At 41.6% G+C, this 25,776-nt stretch overlaps 1 protein-coding gene across 1 annotated transcript; it reads left to right on the top strand.

Annotated features, from left to right (window-relative positions):
- LOC120040633 (protein kinase C alpha type-like) lies at positions 1-25,684 on the top strand (the record flags this gene model as incomplete). The annotated part of the gene is made up of 7 exons (XM_038985713.1): positions 1-92; positions 346-408; positions 9,797-9,935; positions 11,422-11,502; positions 16,834-16,941; positions 21,939-22,079; positions 25,517-25,684. Coding segments are annotated over 7 exons (792 nt in total), but the record flags the coding sequence as incomplete, so codon positions are not given.
- Positions 25,685-25,776: the final 92 nt, after the last annotated feature.

Raw genomic sequence — 25,776 nt, 5'->3', positions numbered from 1 at the left:
GATCGTCTGTACTTTGTGATGGAGTATATTAATGGAGGGGACCTCATGTACCACATTCAGCGTGTGGGCAAGTTCAAGGAGCCACAGGCAGTGTAAGTTACAGTCTGTTGTCACTGGCTATAGCCCGAGCCATATATATAGACCTAGCTCACCTATAAGACAGGTTTAAAGTCAGTAATACAGCATCTATATCCTCAAATTCAGCTCTCTGTAAATGGATGTACTGTATTATCAACCTGGTATTATACCTTTCTGTAACATCTACTGTTTTGAAAAATCATCACACTTTTCACATATCTACATGCTTTTCCATGTTTCTAAGTGATCATGTTGTTGCCATTGTAGGTTCTATGCTGCAGAGATCGCTGTGGGTCTGTTCTTCCTGCACAGAAAGGGTGTTGTATACAGGTGGGTGTGAAAGTCTCCCTGGAGGAACCATATTCATCTCTACACTGGTTTGGGGGATTTCCTTATCCGGTGTAGTGTAGAAATTAGTCCCACACTGAAATACAAAACACATCAGGGACAACTAAAGTGGCACAGGGAGAAATTGCTGTTTGTGAAAGCTGAGTATTGAGCTGCAACTTTGCCTGGCTTGTTTATAATAGCTGTATCTTATATCTGCATGCTGAAAAGGTTAGCTTAGAAGGTTATATAAATATAGATTGAGAGACTCATTGTAGATGTAGTGAGATATAAGAAGGAGAAGTACAGGAAAGATAAAGAAAGGGAGAAAGGAAGAGGCTAAGAGATGTACAGTTGAAGTTGGAAGTTTACATACACTTAGGTTGGAGTCATTAAAACTCCAACCACTCCACAAATTTCTTGTAAACAAACTATAGTTTTGGCAAGTCAGTTAGGACATCTACTTTGTGCATGACGCAAGTCATTTGTCCAACAATTGTTTACAGACAGATTATTTCACTTATAATTCACTGTATCACAATTCCAGTGGGTCAGAAGTTTACATACACGAAGTTGACTGTGCCTTTAAACAGCTTGGAAAATTCCAGAAAATTATGTCATGGCTTTAGAAGCTTCTGATAGGCTAATTGACATAATTTGAGTCAATTGGAGGTATACCTGTGGATGTATTTCAAGGCCTGCCTTCAAACTCAGTGCCGCTTTGCTTGACATCATGGGAAAATCAAAAGAAATCAGCCAAGACCTCAGAAAAAAATTGTAGACCTCTACAAGTCTGGTTCGTCCTTGGGAGCAATTTCCAAATGCCTGAAGGTACCACGTTCGTCTGTACAAACAATAGTATGCAAGTATAAACACCATGGGACCACGCAGCCGTCATACCGCTCAGGAAGGAGACGCGTTCTGTCTCCTAGAGAACCAACTTACCTGGGTCGAAAAGTGCAAATCAATCTCAGAACAACAGCAAAGGACCTTGTGAAGATGCTGGAGGAAACAGGTACAAAAGTATCTATATTCACAGTAAAACGAGTCCTATATCAACGTAACCTGAAAGGCCGCTCAGCAAGGAAGAAGCCACTGCTCCAAAAACGCCATAAAAAAGGCAGACTACGGTTTGCAACTGCACATGGGGACAAAGATCGTACTTTTTGGAGGAATGTCCTCTGGTCTGATAAAATAAAAATAAAATGGAATGTCTGCCTTTGGCCATAATGACCATCATTATGTTTGGAGGAAAAAGAGGGAGGCTTGCAAGCCAAATAACACCATCCCAACCGTGAAGCACGGGGGTGGCAGCATCATGTTGTGGGGGTGCTTTGCTGCAGGAGGGACTGGTGCACTTCACAAAATTGATTGCATCATGAGGAAGGAAAAGTATGTGGACATATTGAAGCAACATCACAAGACATCAGTCAGGAAGTTAAAGCTTGGTCGCAAATGGGTCTTCCAAATGGACAATGACCCCAAGTATACTTCCAAAGTTGTGGCAAAATGGCTTCAGGACAACAAAGGCAAGGTATTGGAGTGGCCATCACAAAGCCCTGACCTCAAATTCTATAGAATATTTGTGGGCAGAACTGAAAAGCATGTGTGAGCAAGGAGGCTTACAAACCTGACTCAGTTACACCAGCTCTGCCCGAATTCACCCAACTAATTGTGGGAATGTTGTGGAAGGCTACCCGAAACGTTTGACCCAAGTTAAACAATTTGAAGGCAATGCTACCAAATACTAATTGAGTGTATGTAAACTTCTGACCCACTGGGAATGTGATGAAAGAAATAAAAGCTGAAAAAAATCATTCTCTCTACTATTATTCTGACATTTCACATTCTTAAAATAAAGTGGTGATCCTAACTGGCCTATAACAGGAACTTTTTACTGGGATTAAATGTCAGGAGTGTGAAAATTTCAATGTTTTTGGCTAAGGTGTATGTAAACTTCCGACTTCAACTGTACATAGATACTGTACATGGAGAATAATGTAGGCTACAGGGAAAGAGTTAGAGAATGGAGACAAAAGCAATAGTAAGAGAGAATTAGTTATTAAGAAAGGAAAGACAGAGATGTAAATGGGGAGGAATATAGAGGTAGAGATATGGAATGAGTGAGGTTGAAAGAGAGAGAGAGAGAAAGATCTGTTTTATCTCCATCATTGTGGTTCTGTCAGTACTCAGTGTGTTGCTGTGACGTCTGAATGCCCAGAGGACTGCAGCATTCATCTCACATTAATCACCTGACTCCTTGAAAAATAAAACGGCAAGAGAAAGAAAGAGTGGAACGAGAGAGGCTGAGGTCAACATGTCCTCTATGAGGACTCCAACTGAAAAGTCATTTCCATTCAACTCATTCCTCCATCGCTCCAGCTCTCCGTTTAGTGTTCTGACGCTCCAACAACAGATAGTGGTAGATTAACTAAAACACAGGGCTAAAACACAGTGATATAAAACACAGGGCTAAAACACAGTGATATAAAACACAGGGCTAAAACACAGTGATATAAAACACAGGGCTAAAACACAGTGATATAAAACACAGGGCTAAAGGACAGTGATATAAAACACAGGGCTAAAACACAGTGATATAAAACACAGGTCTAAAGGACAGTGATATAAAACACAGGGTTAAAACACAGCGATATAAAACACAGGGCTAAAACACAGTGATATAAAACACAGGGCTAAAAGACAGTGATATAAAACACAGGTCTAAAGGACAGTGATATAAAACACAGGGCTAAAGGACATGTATATAAAACACAGGGTTAAAGGACAGTTATATAAAACACAGGGCTAAAACACAGTGATATAAAACACAGGGCTATAGTACAGTGATATAAAACACAGGGCTATAGTACAGTGATATAAAACACAGAGCTAAAGGACAGTGATATAAAACACAGGGCTAAAGGACAGTGATATAAAACACAGGGTTAAAGGACAGTGATATAAAACACAGGACTAAAGGACAGTGATATAAAACACAGGGCTAAAGGACAGTGATATAAAACACAGGGCTAAAACACAGTTATATAAAACACAGGGTTAAAGGACAGTGATATAAAACACAGGACTAAAGGACAGTGATATAAAACACAGGGCTAAAGGACAGTTATATAAAACACAGGGCTAAAGGACAGCGATATAAAACACAGGGCTAAAACACAGTGATATAAAACACAGGGTTAAAGGACAGTGATATAAAACACAGGGCTAAAGGACAGTGATATAAAACACAGGGTTAAAGGACAGTGATATAAAACACAGGGTTAAAGGACAGTGATATAAAACACAGGGCTAAAGGACAGTGATATAAAACACAGGGTTAAAGGACAGTGATATAAAACACAGGGCTAAAGGACAGTGATATAAAACACAGGGCTAAAGGACAGTGATATAAAACACAGGACTAAAGGACAGTGATATAAAACACAGGGCTAAAGGACAGTGATATAAAACACAGGGCTAAAGGACAGTGATATAAAACACAGGACTAAAGGACAGTGATATAAAACACAGGGCTAAAGGACAGTTATATAAAACACAGGGCTAAAGGACAGCGATATAAAACACAGGACTAAAGGACAGTGATATAAAACACAGAGCTAAAGGACAGTGATATAAAACACAGGGCTAAAGGACAGTGATATAAAACACAGGGCTAAAGGACAGTGATATAAAACACAGAGCTAAAGGACATTTATATAAAACACATGACTAAAGGACAGTGATATAAAACACAGGGCTAAAGGACAGTGATATAAAACACAGGGCTAAAGGACAGTGATATAAAACACAGGGTTAAAGGACAGTGATATAAAACACAGGGCTAAAGGACAGTGATATAAAACACAGGGTTAAAGGACAGTGATATAAAACACAGGTCTAAAGGACAGTGATATAAAACACAGGGCTAAAGGACATTGATATAAAACACAGGGCTAAAGGACAGTGATATAAAACACAGGGTTAAAGGACAGTGATATAAAACACAGGGCTAAAACACAGTTATATAAAACACAGGGTTAAAGGACAGTGATATAAAACACAGGGCTAAAGGACAGTGATATAAAACACAGGGCTAAATGACAGTGATATAAAACACAGGGTTAAAGGACAGTGATATAAAACACAGGGCTAAAGGACAGTTATATAAAACACAGGGCTAAAGGACAGTGATATAAAACACAGGGCTAAAACACAGTTATATAAAACACAGGGTTAAAGGACAGTGATATAAAACACAGGACTAAAGGACAGTGATATAAAACACAGGGCTAAAGGACAGTGATATAAAACACAGGGTTAAAGGACAGTGATATAAAACACAGGGCTAAAACACAGTTATATAAAACACAGGGTTAAAGGACAGTGATATAAAACACAGGACTAAAGGACAGTGATATAAAACACAGGGCTAAAGGACAGTGATATAAAACACAGAGCTAAAGGACAGTGATATAAAACACAGGGCTATAGTACAGTGATATAAAACACAGGGCTAAAGGACAGTGATATAAAACACAGGGCTAAAGGACAGTTATATAAAACACAGGGCTAAAGGACAGTGATATAAAACACAGGGTTAAAGGACAGTGATATAAAACACAGGGCTAAAACACAGTTATATAAAACACAGGGCTAAAGGACAGTGATATAAAACACAGGTCTAAAGGACAGTGATATAAAACACAGGTCTAAAGGACAGTGATATAAAACACAGGGCTAAAACACAGTTATATAAAACACAGGTCTAAAGGACAGTTATATAAAACACAGGGCTAAAACACAGTTATATAAAACACAGGGCTAAAGGACAGTGATATAAAACACAGGTCTAAAGGACAGTGATATAAAACACAGGTCTAAAGGACAGTGATATAAAACACAGGGCTAAAACACAGTTATATAAAACACAGTGTTAAAGGACAGTTATATAAAACACAGGGTTAAAGGACAGTGATATAAAACACAGGGCTAAAGGACAGTTATATAAAACACAGGGCTAAAGGACAGTGATATAAAACACAGGGCTAAAGGACAGTTATATAAAACACAGGTCTAAAGGACAGTGATATAAAACACAGGGTTAAAGGACAGTGATATAAAACACAGGGTTAAAGGACAGTGATATAAAACACAGGACTAAAGGACAGTGATATAAAACACAGGGTTAAAGGACAGTGATATAAAACACAGGGCTAAAACACAGTTATATAAAACACAGGGTTAAAGGACAGTGATATAAAACACAGTGTTAAAGGACAGTTATATAAAACACAGGGTTAAAGGACAGTGATATAAAACACAGGGATAAAGGACAGTTATATAAAACACAGGGTTAAAGGACAGTGATATAAAACACAGGGCTAAAGGACAGTGATATAAAACACAGGACTAAAACACAGTTATATAAAACACAGGTCTAAAGGACAGTTATATAAAACACAGGGTTAAAGGACAGTGATATAAAACACAGGGTTAAAGGACAGTGATATAAAACACAGGGCTAAAGGACAGTGATATAAAACACAGGTCTAAAACACAGTTATATAAAACACAGGGCTAAAGGACAGTTATATAAAACACAGGGTTAAAGGACAGTGATATAAAACACAGGACTAAAGGACAGTGATATAAAACACAGGGCTAAAGGACATTTATATAAAACACAGGGCTAAAGGACAGTGATATAAAACACAGTGTTAAAGGACAGTGATATAAAACACAGTGTTAAAGGACAGTGATATAAAACACAGGGTTAAAGGACAGTGATATAAAACACAGGACTAAAGGACAGTGATATAAAACACAGGGCTAAAGGACAGTTATATAAAACACAGGGCTAAAGGACAGTGATATAAAACACAGTGTTAAAGGACAGTGATATAAAACACAGGGTTAAAACACAGTGATATAAAACACAGGGTTAAAGGACAATGATATAAAACACAGGGATAAAGGACAGTGATATAAAACACAGTGTTAAAGGACAGTGATATAAAACACAGGGTTAAAGGACAGTGATATAAAACACAGGGATAAAGGACAGTGATATAAAACACAGGACTAAAGGACAGTGATATAAAACACAGGGATAAAGGACATTTATATAAAACACAGGGCTAAAACACAGTTATATTGTCATGTTCTGACCATAGTTCTTGTGTGTTGTGCTTGTTTTAGTGTTGGTCAGGACGTGAGCTGGGTGGGCATTCTATGTTGTGTGTCTAGTTTGTCTGTTTCTGTATTCGGCCTAATATGGTTCTCAATCAGAGGCAGCTGTCAATCGTTGTCCCTGATTGGGAATCATATATAGGTGGCTTGTTTTGTGTTGGGGATTTGTGGGTGGTTGTTTCCTGTCTTTGTGTTTTCTCTGCACCAGATAGGGCTGTATCGGTTTGCCACATTTGTTATTTTGTTTTGTAAGTGTTCACGTTTTATTTGTCGTAATTAAACAAGTTGAGCACTGGCTACGCTGCGTGTTGGTCCGATCCCTGCCACTTCTCCTCTTCTCATGAAGAGAGGGAAGGCTGCCGTTACATATATAAAACACAGGGCTAAAGGACAGTGATATAAAACACAGGGCTAAAACACAGTTATATAAAACACAGGTCTAAAACACAGTTATATAAAACACAGGTCTAAAGGACAGTGATATAAAACACAGGACTAAAGGACAGTGATATAAAACACAGGGCTAAAACACAGTTATATAAAACACAGGTCTAAAGGACAGTGATATAAAACACAGTGATATAAAACACAGGTCTACAGGACAGTGATATAAAACACAGGGTTAAAGGACAGTGATATAAAACACAGGGCTAAAACACAGTTATATAAAACACAGGGCTAAAGGACAGTTATATAAAACACAGGGCTAAAACACAGTTATATAAAACACAGGGTTAAAGGACAGTGATATAAAACACAGGGCTAAAACACAGTTATATAAAACACAGTGTTAAAGGACAGTGATATAAAACACAGGGTTAAAGGACAGTGATATAAAACACAGGGCTAAAACACAGTTATATAAAACACAGGGTTAAAGGACAGTGATATAAAACACAGGGTTAAAGGACAGTGATATAAAACACAGGGTTAAAGGACAGTGATATAAAACACAGGGCTAAAGGACAGTTATATAAAACACAGGGTTAAAGGACAGTGATATAAAACACAGGGCTAAAGGACAGTGATATAAAACATAGGGTTAAAGGACAGTGGTATAAAACACAGGGCTAAAGGACAGTGATATAAAACACAGGGCTAAAACACAGTTATATAAAACACAGGGTTAAAGGACAGTGATATAAAACACAGAGCTAAAGGACATTTATATAAAACACAGGACTAAAGGACAGTGATATAAAACACAGGACTAAAGTACAGTGATATAAAACACAGGGTTAAAGGACAGTTATATAAAACACAGGGCTAAAACACAGTTATATAAAACACAGGACTAAAGGACAGTGATATAAAACACAGGACTAAAGGACAGTGATATAAAACACAGGGCTAAAACACAGTTATATAAAACACAGGTCTAAAGGACAGTTATATAAAACACAGGTCTAAAGGACAGTGATATAAAACACAGGACTAAAACACAGTTATATAAAACACAGGGTTAAAGGACAGTGATATAAAACCCAGGACTAAAACACAGTGATATAAAACACAGGGTTAAAGTACAGTGATATAAAACACAGGGCTAAAGGACAGTGATATAAAACACAGGGCTAAAACACAGTTATATAAAACACAGGGTTAAAGGACAGCGATATAAAACACAGGGCTAAAGGACAGTGATATAAAACACAGGGCTAAAGGACAGTGATATAAAACACAGGGCTAAAGGACAGTGATATAAAACACAGGGCTAAAGGACAGTGATATAAAACACAGGGCTAAAGGACAGTGATATAAAACACAGGGCTAAAGGACAGTGATATAAAACACAGGGCTAAAGGACAGTGATATAAAACACAGGGCTAAAACACAGTTATATAAAACACAGGGTTAAAGTACAGTGATATAAAACACAGGGCTAAAGGACAGTGATATAAAACACAGGACTAAAACACAGTTATATAAAACACAGGGCTAAAGGACAGTGATATAAAACACAGGACTAAAACACAGCTATATAAAACACAGGGCTAAAACACAGTGATATAAAACACAGGGCTAAAACACAGTGATATAAAACACAGGGCTAAAACACAGTTATATAAAACACAGGGTTAAAGGACAGCGATATAAAACACAGGGCTAAAGGACAGTGATATAAAACACAGGTCTAAAGGACAGTGATATAAAACACAGGGCTAAAGGACAGTGATATAAAACACAGGGCTAAAGGACAGTGATATAAAACACAGGGCTAAAGGACAGTGATATAAAACACAGGGCTAAAGGACAGTGATATAAAACACAGGGCTAAAGGACAGTGATATAAAACACAGGGCTAAAACACAGTTATATAAAACACAGGTCTAAAGGACAGTGATATAAAACACAGGGCTAAAGGACAGTGATATAAAACACAGGGTTAAAGGACAGTGATATAAAACACAGGGCTAAAGGACAGTGATATAAAACACAGGGCTAAAGGACAGTGATATAAAACACAGGGCTAAAACACAGTGATATAAAACACAGGACTAAAGGACTACTATAAAACACAGTGATATAAAACACAGGGCTAAAGGACAGTGATATAAAACACAGGACTAAAGGACTACTATAAAACACAGTGATATAAAACACAGGGCTAAAGGACAGTGATATAAAACACAGTGCTAAAGGACAGTGATATAAAACATAGGGCTTAAACACAGTGATATAAGACACAGGACTAAAGGGCTACTGTAAAACACAGAGTGAATGCAAATGAACAGGCAAAGGAGCAGAAAGACGCTAGAAAGGAAGGTAGAAGCGAAGGAATGGTAAAAAGAAAAGTGGAGGCGGGCTGCTGTAGGAGCACAGCTGATTAGAGGCCAAAGAATGATTGTCTGTTGTAGTGTTTTAGTGTGTTGAATGCGTGTTGAGGACAGAAAAACAAAATATTTATGTTTTTCAAACATTTTCAGCCTCCCTCTGATCTTCTGCCTCCTTCAGAAAGAACCGACAGTAATAATTCAGTCAACAACACGCCAGCTCCCTAATCAAATGACAGCTGACATACAATTCAACTCTCAAACGCCTTCCTTCCACACCTCAACGCTAATCCCCCTTTCTCTCTCTTTCACTCTCAATCCCTCTCTCTCTCCAACTCTCTGGCTTCCTTTCCCCCTCTCCCTCTCTCTGTTTCTGTCTCTCTTGCTCTTTATCTCTCTCCCTTACTTTGATCCCTCTATCACAGGGACCTCAAATTGGACAACGTGATGCTGGACTCTGAGGGCCACATTAAGATAGCAGACTTTGGCATGTGTAAGGAGAACATGTATGAAGGCATGGTCACACGCACCTTCTGTGGTACCCCCGACTATATCGCCCCAGAGGTGAGGACCACGGGGGTGGGGGGACTGAGGGGAGAGACTGGTGGGGAGAGACTGATGGGGAGAGACTGAGGGGAGAGACAGGGGAGAGACTGATGGGGGAGACTGAAGGGAGAGACTGAGGGGAGAGACTGAAGGTAAAGATTGAGGGGGAGAGACTGAGGGGGAGAGACTGAGGGGGAGAGGCTGAGGGGAGAGGCTGAGTGAGAGAGGCTGAGTGAGAGAGACTGAGTGAGAGAGACTGAGTGAAAGAGACTGAGTGAGAGAGACTGAAGGTAGAGACAGAGTGGGAGAGACTGAGTGGGAGAGACTGAGTGAGAGAGACTGAAGGTAGAGAGAGTGGGAGAGACTGAAGGTAGAGACAGAGTGGGAGAGACTGAGTGAGAGAGACTGAAGGTAGAGAGAGTGGGAGAGACTGAAGGTAGAGACAGAGTGGGAGGGACTGAAGGTAGAGACAGAGTGGGAGAGACAGAGTGGGAGAGACAGAGTGGGAGAGACAGAGTGGGAGAGACAGAGTGGGAGAGACAGAGTGGGAGAGACAGAGTGGGAGAGACTGAGGGGGACAGGAGGGAAGAAATGAAGAGGTAGGGGTGAGGATGCCGAGGGCCAGAGATAAGGGGTCATGAACGGAGACATTCCAGAGAGGCTGTACCACTTCACTGTACCGTTTACACCTTCTGTATCCTGTGCATGTGACAAATAAACGTGGATTTTATTTGATGTAGTGTATGTTTACTACATGGCCTCATGTGAATCCTAGACAAAGACGAGCAGGGCTAACGGACCGAATCGAGGTGGTCGGTCAAATATGTGACATAGTACACAATTTCTGGGGACCACTTTTGGCTCGAGAGTTCTACTTTCAGAACTACTGGCTAAAAAGTATACAAAAATACTGGATAATCCCTTTAATGGAGATGTCCAACAGTAGACCCTGTGTGTGTGTGTGTGTGTGTGTGTGTGTGTGTGTGTGTGTGTGTGTGTGTGTGTGTGTGTGTGTGTGTGTGTGTGTGTGTGTGTGTGTGTGTGTGTGTGTGTGTGTGTGTGTGTGTGTGTGTGTGTGTGTGTGTGCATGCTTGTTTATGTATCCGAGTGAGCGTGTGTGTGCGAGCGCAAGAGCTTCTGTGTGTTTCTGTACAATGTGTGTGGGTGGACATGTGGACTGGTAAATTGGATGGTAGGAAAATAGTCCTTTGTTATGGCAGATATACATAGCCCACTGTAATAATGGTGGGTGGTGTGGTGGAAGTTTTGAAGAGAATAATCCTATGTGCTGCTACTGCTGTTAACGTAGCTCAGAGCAGAGTTACTGTCCTTTACTGAAATTGCAGGCAGAGAAAACCTGGGTAAATATGAAATTCACATGTGTTGCAGTGGTTCCCACATGCTGGTCCCACAATGGAATAGTGGGTGGGTTTGGGTTGGGCCTCCAGCAGTATATTATTAATGTAATGTGGCTCTTTCACCTTTCTCTCCTCTCTCCTGACAGATCATTGCATATCAGCCCTATGGGAAATCAGTGGACTGGTGGGCTTATGGGGTTCTCCTCTACGAGATGCTAGCGGGACAGGTACGTGCAGTAGTATATTTGTCAGATGGAAGTCTATTGTTCAATAGATCAAATGTGGCCTCATGTTATGTCCATAGTCCAAATTTCACAACATCTGTTGTGTGGATCCTACTAGCCTATATGTATGGATCCTGCTAGCCTATATGTATGGCTCCTGCTAGCCTATATGTATGGCTCCTGCTAGCCTATATGTATGGCTCCTGCTAGCTTATATGTATGGCTCCTACTAGCCTATATTTATGTGTCCTGCTAGCCTATATGTATGGCTCCTGCTAGCCTATATGTGTGGATCCTACTAGCCTATATGTGTGGATCCTGCTAGCCTATATGTATGGATCCTACCAGCCTATATGTATGGGTCCTACTAGCCTATATGTGTGGATCCTACTAGCCTATATGTGTGGATCCTACTAGCCTATATGTGTGGATCCTACTAGCCTATATGTGTGGATCCTACTAGCCTATATGTGTGGATCCTACTAGCCTATATGTATGGATCCTACTAGCCTATATGTGTGGATCCTACTAGCCTATACAGTATGTATGGATCCTACTAGCCTATATGTATGGATCCTACTAGCCTATATGTGTGGATCCTACTAGCCTATATGTATGGGTCCTACTAGCCTATATGTATGGATCCAACTAGCCTATATGTATGGGTCCTACTAGCCTATATGTATAGGTCATGCTGGCCTATATGTATGGATCCTACCAGCCTATATGTATGGATCCTACCAGCCTATATGTATGGGTCCTACTAGCCTATATGTATAGGTCATGCTGGTCTATATGTATGGGGATATCTGCACGCCTGAATCCCAAAGGAATAGGAAAGATTGGCACCATAACACTGAGTCTGTAGCAGGAGTTCCCCGTATTGCACCTCTTATGACACCGTTTCTTCAGAGACATACCGTACACTGGTGTCCTTGATTGGTGTCCTTGATGAATACCTGTGGATGCCATTTACTGACAATATGGTGTATTTAACTCATCTAAAACATAAACTACCCCATCCTGGCCAGACCAGCCACCTCTGAGTCACACACACATACACACACACACATACACACACACACACACACACACACACACACACACACACACACACACACACACACACACACACACACACACACACACACACACAGGCATACACACACACAGGACAGTTTGTTAAAGTCTCTCCTAATGGTTTACAGGACTCTTAAGGCCCATTATTCTGTTAATTCAAGATGAGATGATTACCACACATATGCGCGCGCACACACACACACACACATACACACAACCGCACACACAATCAGTAGTCATTACCGAACACTTCTGAAAACTCCACTTCATTACCACTTCAGTTGCCTGGCAATGGAAATGGTGTAGTGCTTTGATACACCTCTTGTCTGCTGAGGGGAGGTCATCTTGACATCTGTAATTTCCCTCTGTTAAATCTAACACAAGACAATACCCTTAATCAGAACAGAGAACTGAGCCCTTCAACTCAACCGAAGGGGTGAAATGGTAAATCTCACCCATGTACTATGGACACTGCGGTTTCCCCGACATGGTTAGGTCATCCGTGTATTGATGTCGGTCCTGATTATGGTCTTAGGTAGCTCAGTTGGTAAGATTGTGGAGCATGCAACACCAGCGTCATTGGTTCAATTCTGGCTGGGGACATTAATAATAACATGTATTCACTGTAAGTTCCATCCAGCAAGCCTGGATAAGTGCGTCTGCTAAATTAACAAATGTAACCCATGGTCATACTTAGAGACTTGAAGCAACCCTTTGAAATCCATAGACTCAGTCTGCCAGGTATGATACCATACAGTATGTCTCCTGTTGGAATTGAACCCACATCCTTGGCGTTGTTTAAAAAAATATATATTTCACCTTTATTTAACCAGGTAGGCTAGTTGAGAATAAGTTCTCATTTACAATTGCGACCTGGCCAAGATAAAGCAAAGCAGTTCTACACATACAACAACACAGAGTTACACATGGAATAAACAAACATACAATCAATAATACAGTAGAAAGAGTCTACGTATAGCATCTGCAAATGAGGTAGGATACGAGAGGTAAGGCAATAAATAGGCCATGGTGGCGAAGTAATTACAACATAGCAATTAAACACTGGAATGGTAGAATGTGCAGAAGATGAATGTGCAAGTAAAGATACTGGGGTGCAAAGGAGCAAGATAAATAAATAAATACAGTATGGGGATGAGGTAGATTGGATGGGCTATTTACAGATGGGCTATGTACAGGTGCAGTGATCTGTGAGCTGCTCTGACAGCTGGTGCTTAAAGCTAGTGAGGGAGGTAAGAGTCTCCAGCTTCAGTGATTTTTGCAGTTCGTTCCAGTCATTGGCAGCAGAGAACTGGAAGGAGAGGCGGCCAAAGGAAGAATTGGCTTTGGGGGTGACCAGCTGGAGCGCGTGCTATGGGTGGGTGCTGCTATGGTGACCAGTGAGCTGAGATAAGACGGGGCTTTACCTAGCAGAGACTTGTAGATGACCTGGAGCCAGTGGGTTTGGCGACGAATATGAAGCGAGGGCCAGCCAACGAGAGCGTACAAGTCGCAGTGGTGGGTCGAATATGGGGCTTTGGTGACAAAACATTTACATTTAAGTCATTTAGCAGACACTCTTATCCAGAGCGACTTACAAATTGGAAAGTTCATACATATTCATCCTGGTCCCCCCGTGGGGAATGAACCCACAACCCTGGCGTTGCAAACGCCATGCTCTACCAACTGAGCCACACGGGACCACCAAAACAGATGGCACTGTGATAGACTGCATCCAATTTGTTGAGTAGAGTGTTGGAGGCTATTTTGTAAATGACATCGCCAAAGTCGAGGATCGGTAGGATGGTCAGTTTTACGAGGGTATGTTTAGTAGCATGAGTGAAGGATGCTTTGTTGCGAAATAGGAAGCCGATTATAATTTAATTTTGGATTAGAGATGTTTAATGTGAGTCTGGAAGGAGAGTTTACAGTCTAACCAGACACCTAGGAATTTGTAGTTGTCCACATATTCTAAGTCAAAACCATCCAGAGTAGTGATGCTGGACGGGCGGGCAGGTGCAAGCAGCGATCAGTTGAAGAGCATGCATTTAGTTTTACTTGCATTTAAAAGCAGTTGGAGGCCACGGAAGGAGAGCTGTATGACATTGAAGCTCGTCTTGAGGTTAGTTAACACAGTGTCCAATGAAGGGCCAGAGGTATACAGAATGGTATCGTCTGCGTAGAGGTGGATCAAAGAATCACCAGCAGCAAGAGCGACATCATTGATGTATACAGAGAGTCGGCCCGAGAATTGAACCCTGTGGTACCCCCATAGAGACTTCCAGAGGTCCGGACAACAGGCCCTCCGATTTGACACACTGAACTCTATCAGAGAAGTAGTTGGTGAACCAGGCGAGGCAATCATTTGAGAAACCAAGGCTGTTGAGTCTGCCAATAAGAATGTTGTGATTGACAGAGTCGAAAGCCATGGCCAGGTCGATGAATACGTCTGCACAGTAATGCCTCTTATCGATGGCGGTTATGATATCGTTTCGGACTTTGAGCATGCCTGAGGTGCACCCATGACCAGCTCTGAAATCAGATTGCATAGCGGAGAAGGTACGGTGGGATTCGAAATGGTCGGTAATCTGTTTGTTAACTTGTCTTTCGAAGACCTTAGAAAGGCAGGGTAGAATAGATATAGGTCTGTAGCAGTTTGGGTCTAGAGTGTCTCCCCCTTTGAAGAGGGGGATAACCGCGGCAGCCTTCCAATCTATGGGAATCTCAGACGATACGAAAGAGAGGTTGAACAGGCTAGTAATAGGGGTTGCAACAATTTCGGCAGATAGTTTTAGAAAGAGAGAGTCCAGATTGTCTAGCCCGGCTGATATGTAGGGGTCCAGATTAAAAGAGCTATATCTCTTGGTTTCTGGTTCTACATTTTTTGAATGGGGCATGCTTATTTAAGATGGTGAGGAAGGCACTTTTAAAGAATAACCAGGCATCCTCTACTGACGGGATGAGGTCAATCTCCTTCCAGGATACCCGGGCCAGGTCGATTAGAAAGGCCTGCTCGCTGAAGTGTTTTAGGGAGCGTTTGACAGTGATGAGGGGTGGTAGTTTGACCACAGACCCATTGCGGATGCAGGCAATGAGGCAGTGATTGCTGAGATCTTGGTTGAAAACAGCAGAGGTGTATTTGGAGGGCAAGTTGGTTAGGATGATATCTATGAGGGCGCCCGTGTTTACTGATTTGGGGTTGTATCTGGTGAGTTCATTGATAATTTGTGTGAGATTGAGGGCATCAAGCTTAGATTGTAGGATGGCCGGGGTGTTAAGCATGTCACAGTTTAGGTCACCTAGCAGCACGAGCTCTGAAGATAGATGGGGGCAATCAATTCACATATGGTGTCCATGGCACAGCTGGGGGCAGAGGGTGGTCTATAGCAAGGGGCAACGGTAAGAGACTTATTTCTGGAAAGGGGGATTTTTACAAGTAGCAGCTCGAATTGTTTGGGTACAGACTCGGATAGTAAGACAGAACTCTGCAGGCTATCTCTGCAGGAGATTGCATCACCGCCCCCTTTGGCAGTTCTATCTTGTCGGAAAATGATATAGTTACAGATGGAAATTTCAGGGTTTTTGGTGGTCTTCCTAAGCCAGGATTCAGACACGGCTAGGACATCCGGGTTGGCAGAGTGTGCTAAAGGTGTTGTTGTCACAATAGCACTCAATAACAGGGCAAAGCATGGCATTGCATTCTGATGGGACAATCTGAACAGATCAGTAGAGAACTATGGCTAGCATCTATTGCCAATATGAACCCACTGTACACCAATGACTTCTATGACAGATGAAAGACTACACAGAGGGACATTAAAGGAACTCACACACACACACAGAGAAATTAGATCCACAGGTTGGTTCTGAGTGGCTGCTGGGATTTTAGGGCTCAGTTCCCACCTGTCCTCTGTTTTATTCCACCTCAGAGTGGTGGCTAGTCCGGTCCCTCTTTGTATCGTGCACACAAAGCTGTGGTATCACGCTGTTTAAGATCACAAAGACAAGGGGATTGACAGAAGACATGATTGGTCACATTTATTTGGCTATTTGTCCTTTTTAAAGATATACTGTAAGTATACCATAAGCACTGCATGTACAGTAAACTTATTTTCATATCTTATCCACTATAACCATGTTGCTACAAATGTGGAACTTCAGTAAGCAAATTGCAGTAACATATGGACCCTCACTCGTGTGTACATTTTGGTTGTCAACTGTATCAATGAATAAGGTGTGTATGTTGTTTCCCTGAAGCCGCCATTCGATGGAGAGGATGAAGATGAGTTGTTCCAGTCCATCATGGAGCACAACGTGTCCTACCCCAAGTCTATGTCTAAGGAGGCTGTCGTCATCTGCAAGGGAGTAAGTAGCTGGGAGATATGGGTTGTATCTCTCCTACAGTAACACACTGGGAGATATGGGATTGTATCTCTCCTACAGTAACTCACTGGGAGATATGGGTTGTATCTCTCCTACAGTAACACACTGGGAGATATGGGGTTGTATCTCTCCTACAGTAACACACTGGGAGATATGGATTGTATCTCTCCTACAGTAACACACTGGGAGATATGGGTTGTATCTCTCCTACAGTAACTCACTGGGAGATATGGGGTTGTATCTCTCCTACAGTAACTCACTGGGAGATATGGATTGTATCTCTCCTACAGTAACACACTGGGAGATATGGGTTGTATTTCTCCTACAGTAACACACTGGGAGATATGGGTTGTATCTCTCCTACAGTAACTCACTGGGAGATATGGGGTTGTATCTCTCCTACAGTAACTCACTGGGAGATATGGGTTGTATCTCTCCTACAGTAACCCACTGGGAGAAATGGGGTTGTATCTCTCCTACAGTAACTCACTGGGAGATATGGGGTTGTATCTCTCCTACAGTAACTCACTGGGAGATATGGGTTGTATCTCTCCTACAGTAACTCACTGGGAGATATGGGGTTGTATCTCTCCTACAGTAACTCACTGGGAGATATGGGTTGTATCTCTCCTACAGTAACCCACTGGGAGATATGGGTTGTATCTCTCCTATAGTAACTCACTGGGAGATATGGATTGTATCTCTCCTACAGTAACTCACTGGGAGATATGGGGTTGTATCTCTCCTACAGTAACTGACTGGGAGATATGGGGTTGTATCTCTCCTACAGTAACTCACTGGGAGATATGGGTTGTATCTCTCCTACAGTAACTGACTGGGAGATATGGGGTTGTATCTCTCCTACAGTAACCCACTGGGAGATATGGGTTGTATCTCTCCTACAGTAACACACTGGGAGATATGGGTTGTATCTCTCCTACAGTAACTCACTGGGAGATATGGGGTTGTATCTCTCCTACAGTAACACACTGGGAGATATGGGTTGTATCTCTCCTACAGTAACACACTGGGAGATATGGGTTGTATCTCTCCTACAGTAACTCACTGGGAGATATGGGGTTGTATCTCTCCTACAGTAACACACTGGGAGATATGGGTTGTGTCTCTCCTACAGTAACTCACTTGGAGATATGGGGTTGTATCTCTCCTACAGTAACTCACTGGGAGATATGGGGTTGTATCTCTCCTACAGTAACTCACTGGGAGATATGGGTTGTATCTCTCCTACAGTAACTCACTGGGAGATATGGGGTCGTCATTTTAAATGGGCATCGATGACCCTATACATAGGTTGTTCAACTCATGTACAAAGCATTTGACACAATGCTTGTGAGGCAACACATATATATTTGTGACACCACACAACGGTGCCAATGTGATTTGGAACTGGATGGCGTGCTCCAACTGAAAAACAGAATGATATACAATACGTAGGGCTGGGTGCTGTCCAGTAGGCTTTTATTTCAACTTGAAATCGACAACATGGACACAGCTCGCAATAATTGGTTTTATTCCCTAACATTCAACAAGGATGCTTATCATATGACTATATTCCATTGAGTTGAAGCAAAGATTTGTTTCTGAACTATTTAATACTGAGTCCTGTTCTAATCTAATGAGCATCTGATTCTCTCTAGGGGTCTACTTCAGGGATGGGCAACTTGGATAGGGGTGGGGGCCACAAAAAATCTGAACTCATCATGATCACGGATCTGCATAACCACATCATAAACCACTCATGCAGTCAGAGCCGGCCCCAGCCTTTTGGGACCCTACGTGAAATTTTGTTGCCCCCCCCAACAAAGTTTTGCCATGGAACGTAGAGAAAAGTTTTGCCATGGAACGTAGAGAAAAGTTTTGCCATGGAACGTAGAGAAAAGTTTAGCCATGGAACGTAGAGAAAAGTTTTGCCATGGAACGTAGAGAAAAGTTTTGCCATGGAACGTAGAGAAAAGTTTAGCCATGGAACGTAGAGAAAAGTTTAGCCATGGAACGTAGAGAAAAGTTTAGCCATGGAACGTAGAGAAAAGTTTAGCCATGGAACGTAGAGAAAAGTTTTACCATGGAACGTAGAGAAAAGTTTTGCCATGGAACGTAGAGAAAAGTTTTGCCATGGAACGTAGAGAAAAGTTTTGCCATGGAACGTAGAGAAAAGTTTAGCCATGGAACGTAGAGAAAAGTTTAGCCATGGAACGTAGAGAAAAGTTTAGCCATGGAACGTAGAGAAAAGTTTTACCATGGAACGTAGAGAAAAGTTTTGCCATGGAACGTAGAGAAAAGTTTTGCCATGGAACGTAGAGAAAAGTTTTGCCATGGAACGTAGAGAAAAGTTTTGCTGCATTTCTACACATTTCCCCATGGGGCGGAGAGAAGTTTTAGCAATTTTATAACTCATTTCATGCAATTCAACAAAAATTGGTAGTGGGTGGAGAGAAAAAAATGTGCGGTTTTACAGCTATTATCCTGTAATTCTACACGTTTTGCCATAGGGTGATGAGAAATGTTTTCAGTAATAAAAATGAATAAGGGCCCCCGGTCGGTAATTTGACCATGATTACTACACGTTAATATAGCTGGCTAGACTAACTTACCGATCTCATTTTTTTGCTGACATGGCTAATTGAGTGACTGTCGGTGACTGACATGACAAGAAAAAAACTGCTGATGCACAAACACATTTCAAAATTGCTCCTTTTTTATTCTACAATTGTAACTCTCAACAGTAAGTTGAGATCCTGACTAAGTTCCTACAAAAGCGGACCACCAGTTGCCCATCCCTGGTCTCCTTGGTATCAAAGTCACACAGTCTTCCTCTTCTTTCTGTGGATGGCCATGCATATATACACTTTCGTTCAAAGGTTTGGGGTCACTTAGTAATGTCCTTGTTTTTGAAAGAAAAGCACATTTTTGTCCATTAAATAACATCAAATTGATCAGAAATACAGTGTAGATATTGTTAATGTTGTAAATGACTATTGTAGTTGGAAACGACTGATTTTTTTATGGAATATCTACATGGGCGTACAGAGGCCCATTATCAGCAACCGTCACTCCTGTGTTCCAATGGCACGTTGTGTTAGCTAATCCAAGTTTATCATTTTAAAAGGCTAATTGATCATTAGAAACCCCTTTTGCAATTCTGTTAGCACAGCTGAAAACTGTTGTTCAGTTTTCACAAAACAGCGCAAACTGGCTCTAACCAGAATAGAAAGAGGAGTGGGAGACCCCGGTGCACAACTGAGCAAGAGGACAAGTACATTAGAGTGTCTAGTTTGAGAAACAGACGCCTCACAAGTCCTCAACTGGCAGCTTCGTGAAATAGTACCCGCAAAACACCAGTCTCAACATCAACAGTGAAGTTGATGACTCTGGGATGCTGGCCTTCTAGGCAGTGAAGAGTCCAGTGTCTGTGTTCTTTTGCACAGCTTAATCTTTTTTTTAAATTGGCCAGTCTGAGATATTGCTTTTTCTTTGCAACTCTTTGAGGACTTGTGAGGTGTCTGTTTCTCAAACTAGACACTCTAATGTACTTGTCCTCTTGCTCAGTTGCACCAGGGCTTCCCACTCCACTTTCTATTCTGGTTAGAGGCATTTTGCGCTGTTCTGTGAAGGGAGTAGTACACAGCGTTGTACGAGATCTTCAGTTTCTTGGCAATTTCTCGGATGGAATAACTTTCATTTCTCAGAACAAGAATAGACTGACGAGTTTCAGAAGAAAGTGCTTTGTTTCTGGGCATTTTGAGCCTGTAATGGTCCCGTGTGGCTCAGTTGGTAGAGCATGGCGCTTGCAACGCCAGGGTTGTGGGTTCATTCCCCACGGGGGGACCAGGATGAATATGTATGAACTTTCCAATTTGTAAGTCGCTCTGGATAAGAGCGTCTGCTAAATGACTTAAAATGTAAAAATGTAAAATGTAATCGAATCCACAAATGCTGATGCTCCAGATACTCAACTAGTCTAAAGAAGTTGTATTGCTTGTTTAATTAGTACAACAGTTTTCAGCTGTGCTAACATAATTGCAAAAGGGGTTTCTAATGATCAATTAGCCTTTTAAAATGATAAACTTGCATTAGCTAACACAATGTGCCATTGGAACACAGATGGTTGCTGATAATGGGCCTCTGTATGCCTATGTAGATATTCCATAAAAAAATCTGCCGTTTCCAACTACATTAGCCATTTACAACATTAACAATGTCTACACTGTATTTCTGATCAATTGTATTTTATTTTAATGGACAAAAATGTGTTTTTCTTTCAAAAACAAGAACATTTCTACGAGTCCCCAAACTTTTGAACGGTAGTGTACAATTGAAATTTGAAATTTTCAGCAATTTACACACAGAAGAGATTCAATTTAGATATTTTGGTGGGAAGATCAAGTCTTTTAATAATGTTTTTGGTTCAGTTACTTAGGGATGATGTCACCCGCTGTCCATGCTCCTGAACATATACAGTAATTCATCATCTGATGCTATTGTCGTCGTGACAACAGAGGCGTGTCTCCTCGACCCTTCTCTCCTCCAACCTTTACATCTATATGATCTATGAAATCATTAGTAAATGAGACAATTTGGAGTTTAATAAAATAGGCGCTAAATACATATTATCGATAACCATCATTTGCAATTTTCTCCCCTTTCTATTTTTAGGCTGGATTCTGAATAATGAAAATATGGATAAAAAATAAGGTTATTAAGGAAGGCTATTGGAAAGGGAAATATAGAGTGGCTTTAAGAGTTGAAGGGAAGCTACACAATAGACCACCAGTAATAAAGAACTGCTGTTGTCAAGACTATACAATTGTAGCTTCTATAATGGGTTAATGCTCAGTTATGGGCTTCTCTCTCTCTTTCTCTCTCTATCTCTCTCTTTCTCTCTTTCTCTCTTTCTCTCTCTCTCTCACTCCCTCCCTCTCTCTCCCTCCCCCCATCACTTTACTTCCCCCACCCTCCAGTTCATGACCAAGCACCCGTCAAAGCGTCTGGGCTGTGGTCTGGAGGGCGAGAGGGACATCCGGGAGCAGGCCTTCTTCAGACGGATCGACTGGGTCCGCCTCGCCAACAGAGAGATCCAACCGCCATTCAAGCCTAAAACGGTGTGTATGTGTGCGTGCGTGTGTGAGTTACCCAGCTAGTAGGCTCATTTCAGAAGTTATTGGAAGTCTATGATCAGATGAAAGAGACCCTTTTATCCACATGCACAGACTGCTATCATAACAAGTCTCTTTAAAGGGGAAATCTTCAGTTCAAACAATAACAAAGCGTCACCCCGCCACTGATAGCTACAGTAAGTGATGGGGCTGGAGAAATGTATCCACTCTCAAATTCATAGACAAAGCTATGGATAGAAAGACTGACCATCCATCATATCAAAATTACAGTTTTAACCATGTTTTGAGGTGATACAGTGTTTGTTTACAATGATTTTGTTTATAAACAAAGGAGTTAAACAAGCTTATATTTTGAGTTCTGATGGAGTAAAAACATTTAACTAAGCTCTTGAGGGTTTTATAAGTTATATTCCTCTAGAATCAATGGGGAAATATCATGAAATTAAAAGTCAAAAAGTGGATGTAGCAAACACGTATTGGCACTTTAACCTTTTACTGCAGTGGGCTAAAGCAGGGTCACACGGAGTGTTTCTTGGTAGTCTTAAATAAATCTACTTTGAAAGAAAAGTATACACCTCACACACATGGTTATGGACTTAAAAAGAAGATGACACCTGTACCATGTCAGATATGGAGTTGAAATGTATTACATTTTTAGTTTAAATCCCAATATTACACTTTATATACATCACAGGAGCCTGAAATATAACAAAACCGTTTGACATAGAAACACAACATTTTCTGCATTTAAAAAAAATATATGTCTCTAAAAAATATTAATAACATTCCACCCATGAGGCCACTAGAGGGCGATTTGGTCATTTGACTGCAGGAAAGGGCTGGAGAGCACCACTCACCACTGATGCACAACATCACAGCCACACACTTCAGGTGCACTATCACTCATAAGGTTTGTATCATATTTCTAAAGAGTTGTAAAACTATTTTGAAAAGTTTTAGAGAGTCTGTTTCCATAACTAAATTGGCCACTGCAGAAATGTAGGCATCACTTAGTGTGTGTGTGTGTGTTCGTCTGTGTGTTCGTGCGTGTGTTCGTGCCTGTGTGTGTCTCTCTGATTCATCTCCTACCCTGTGTGGTTCTGAGAGCCTGCAGCCATATGTCACTGTGGGAGGTTAAAAGACTGCTAGAGCACAGCTGCAGCCACCATCTACCCTCCTCCATCCCTCCTCCATCCATCCCACCATCCTCCTTTGCCACCCTTCCTATTGCTAAACACACTCTCACAACCAGGCGTGGGGGCTTTGTAACTAAACCCACACCCCAACCCCTACCCACCCCTCTCTCCCTCCATCCCACCTCTCTCCATCACAACCCCTTCTTTTCCTACAAACACACTTCCCGGGTGTGGGGGCTTTGTGACCGAACCCTCCTACAGAGGTTTAAGAATACATAGGTTTAAAAATAGCCCTCTAAAAGCCTCCTAGCCCTCACACCATATCCACCGCATTGCTACATGGCGGATGTATCCGTGTGGGTTCACATACAAACAGAGCTAATTCTGGTCTCCATTTATTCTGGAGGTATCGTGAGGTACAGTATACAGTAGTAATGAGATCCTTCTGGAGGTATCGTGAGGTACAGTATACTGTCATAATGAGATCCTTCTGGAGGTATCGTGAGGTACAGTATACTGTCATAATGAGATCCTTCTGGAGGTATCGTGAGGTACAGTATACTGTCATAATGAGATCATTCTGGAGGTATCGTGAGGTACAGTATACTGTCATAATGAGATCCTTCTGGAGGTATCGTGAGGTACAGTATACAGTAGTAATGAGATCCTTCTGGAGGTATCGTGAGGTACAGTATACTGTCATAATGAGATCATTCTGGAGGTATCGTGAGGTACAGTATACTGTTGTAATGAGATCCTTCTGGAGGTATCGTGAGGTACAGTATACTGTCATAATGAGATCATTCTGGAGGTATCGTGAGGTACAGTATACTGTCATAATGAGATCATTCTGGAGGTATCGTGAGGTACAGTATACTGTAGTAATGAGATCCTTCTGGAGGTATCGTGAGGTACAGTATACAGTAGTAATGAGATCCTTCTGGAGGTATCGTGAGGTACAGTATACTGTCATAATGAGATCCTTCTGGAGGTATCGTGAGGTACAGTATACTGTAGTAATGAGATCCTTCTGGAGGTATCGTGAGGTACAGTATACTGTCATAATGAGATCATTCTGCAGGTATCGTGAGGTACAGTATACTGTCATAATGAGATCATTCTGGAGGTATCGTGAGGTACAGTATACTGTAGTAATGAGATCCTTCTGGAGGTATCGTGAGGTACAGTATACTGTCATAATGAGATCCTTCTGGAGGTATCGTGAGGTACAGTATACTGTAGTAATGAGATCCTTCTGGAGGTATCGTGAGGTACAGTATACTGTCATAATGAGATCATTCTGCAGGTATCGTGAGGTACAGTATACTGTTGTAATGAGATCCTTCTGGAGGTATCGTGAGGTACAGTATACTGTCATAATGAGATCATTCTGCAGGTATCGTGAGGTACAGTATACTGTTGTAATGAGATCCTTCTGGAGGTATCGTGAGGTACAGTATACTGTCATAATGAGATCATTCTGGAGGTATCGTGAGGTACAGTATACTGTTGTAATGAGATCCTTCTGGAGGTATCGTGAGGTACAGTATACTGTCATAATGAGATCATTCTGGAGGTATCGTGAGGTACAGTATACTGTCATAATGAGATCCTTCTGGAGGTATCGTGAGGTACAGTATACTGTAGTAATGAGATCCTTCTGGAGGTATCGTGAGGTACAGTATACTGTCATAATGAGATCATTCTGGAGGTATCGTGAGGTACAGTATACTGTCATAATGAGATCATTCTGCAGGTATCGTGAGGTACAGTATACTGTAGTAATGAGATCCTTCTGGAGGTATCGTGAGGTACAGTATACTGTAGTAATGAGATCCTTCTGGAGGTATCGTGAGGTACAGTATACTGTCATAATGAGATCATTCTGCAGGTATCGTGAGGTACAGTATACTGTAGTAATGAGATCCTTCTGGAGGTATCGTGAGGTACAGTATACTGTAGTAATGAGATCCTTCTGGAGGTATCGTGAGGTACAGTATACTGTAGTAATGAGATCCTTCTGGAGGTATCGTGAGGTACAGTATACTGTTGTAATGAGATCCTTCTGGAGGTATCGTGAGGTACAGTATACTGTCATAATGAGATCATTCTGCAGGTATCGTGAGGTACAGTATACTGTTGTAATGAGATCATTCACCCACAAAAAGTGACAGCTAGACATCCTCTTGCTGTGGGCAACTTAATGTACTTCCCTTTACCGCCTAATATCAGCCATGTCTCTGTCTCTCCCTCTACCTCCCCCCTCTCTCTCACACACACACACAGGGTGGCAAAGGAGCAGAAAACTTTGACAAGTTCTTCACACGCACCCAGCCCATGTTGACCCCTCCAGACCAGCTAGTCATCGCCAACATTGACCAGAGCGACTTCGCTGGTTTCTCCTACATCAACCCACAGTTCATCCACCCTTCCCTCCTTCACAGTGTGGTATGAGGGAATAGATCAGGGAGAGGAGGAAGAGAGAGAGAGAGGGTGGTGAGAGAGCAAGAGAGAGAGAGAGAGGAGAGAGGGGAGAAGAGAGCCAT

Source organism: Salvelinus namaycush, unplaced genomic scaffold (genome assembly GCF_016432855.1).
Source record: "Salvelinus namaycush isolate Seneca unplaced genomic scaffold, SaNama_1.0 Scaffold37, whole genome shotgun sequence".
NCBI classification, from domain to species: domain Eukaryota; kingdom Metazoa; phylum Chordata; class Actinopteri; order Salmoniformes; family Salmonidae; genus Salvelinus; species Salvelinus namaycush.
This window is presented reverse-complemented; position numbering and strand designations above follow the sequence as displayed.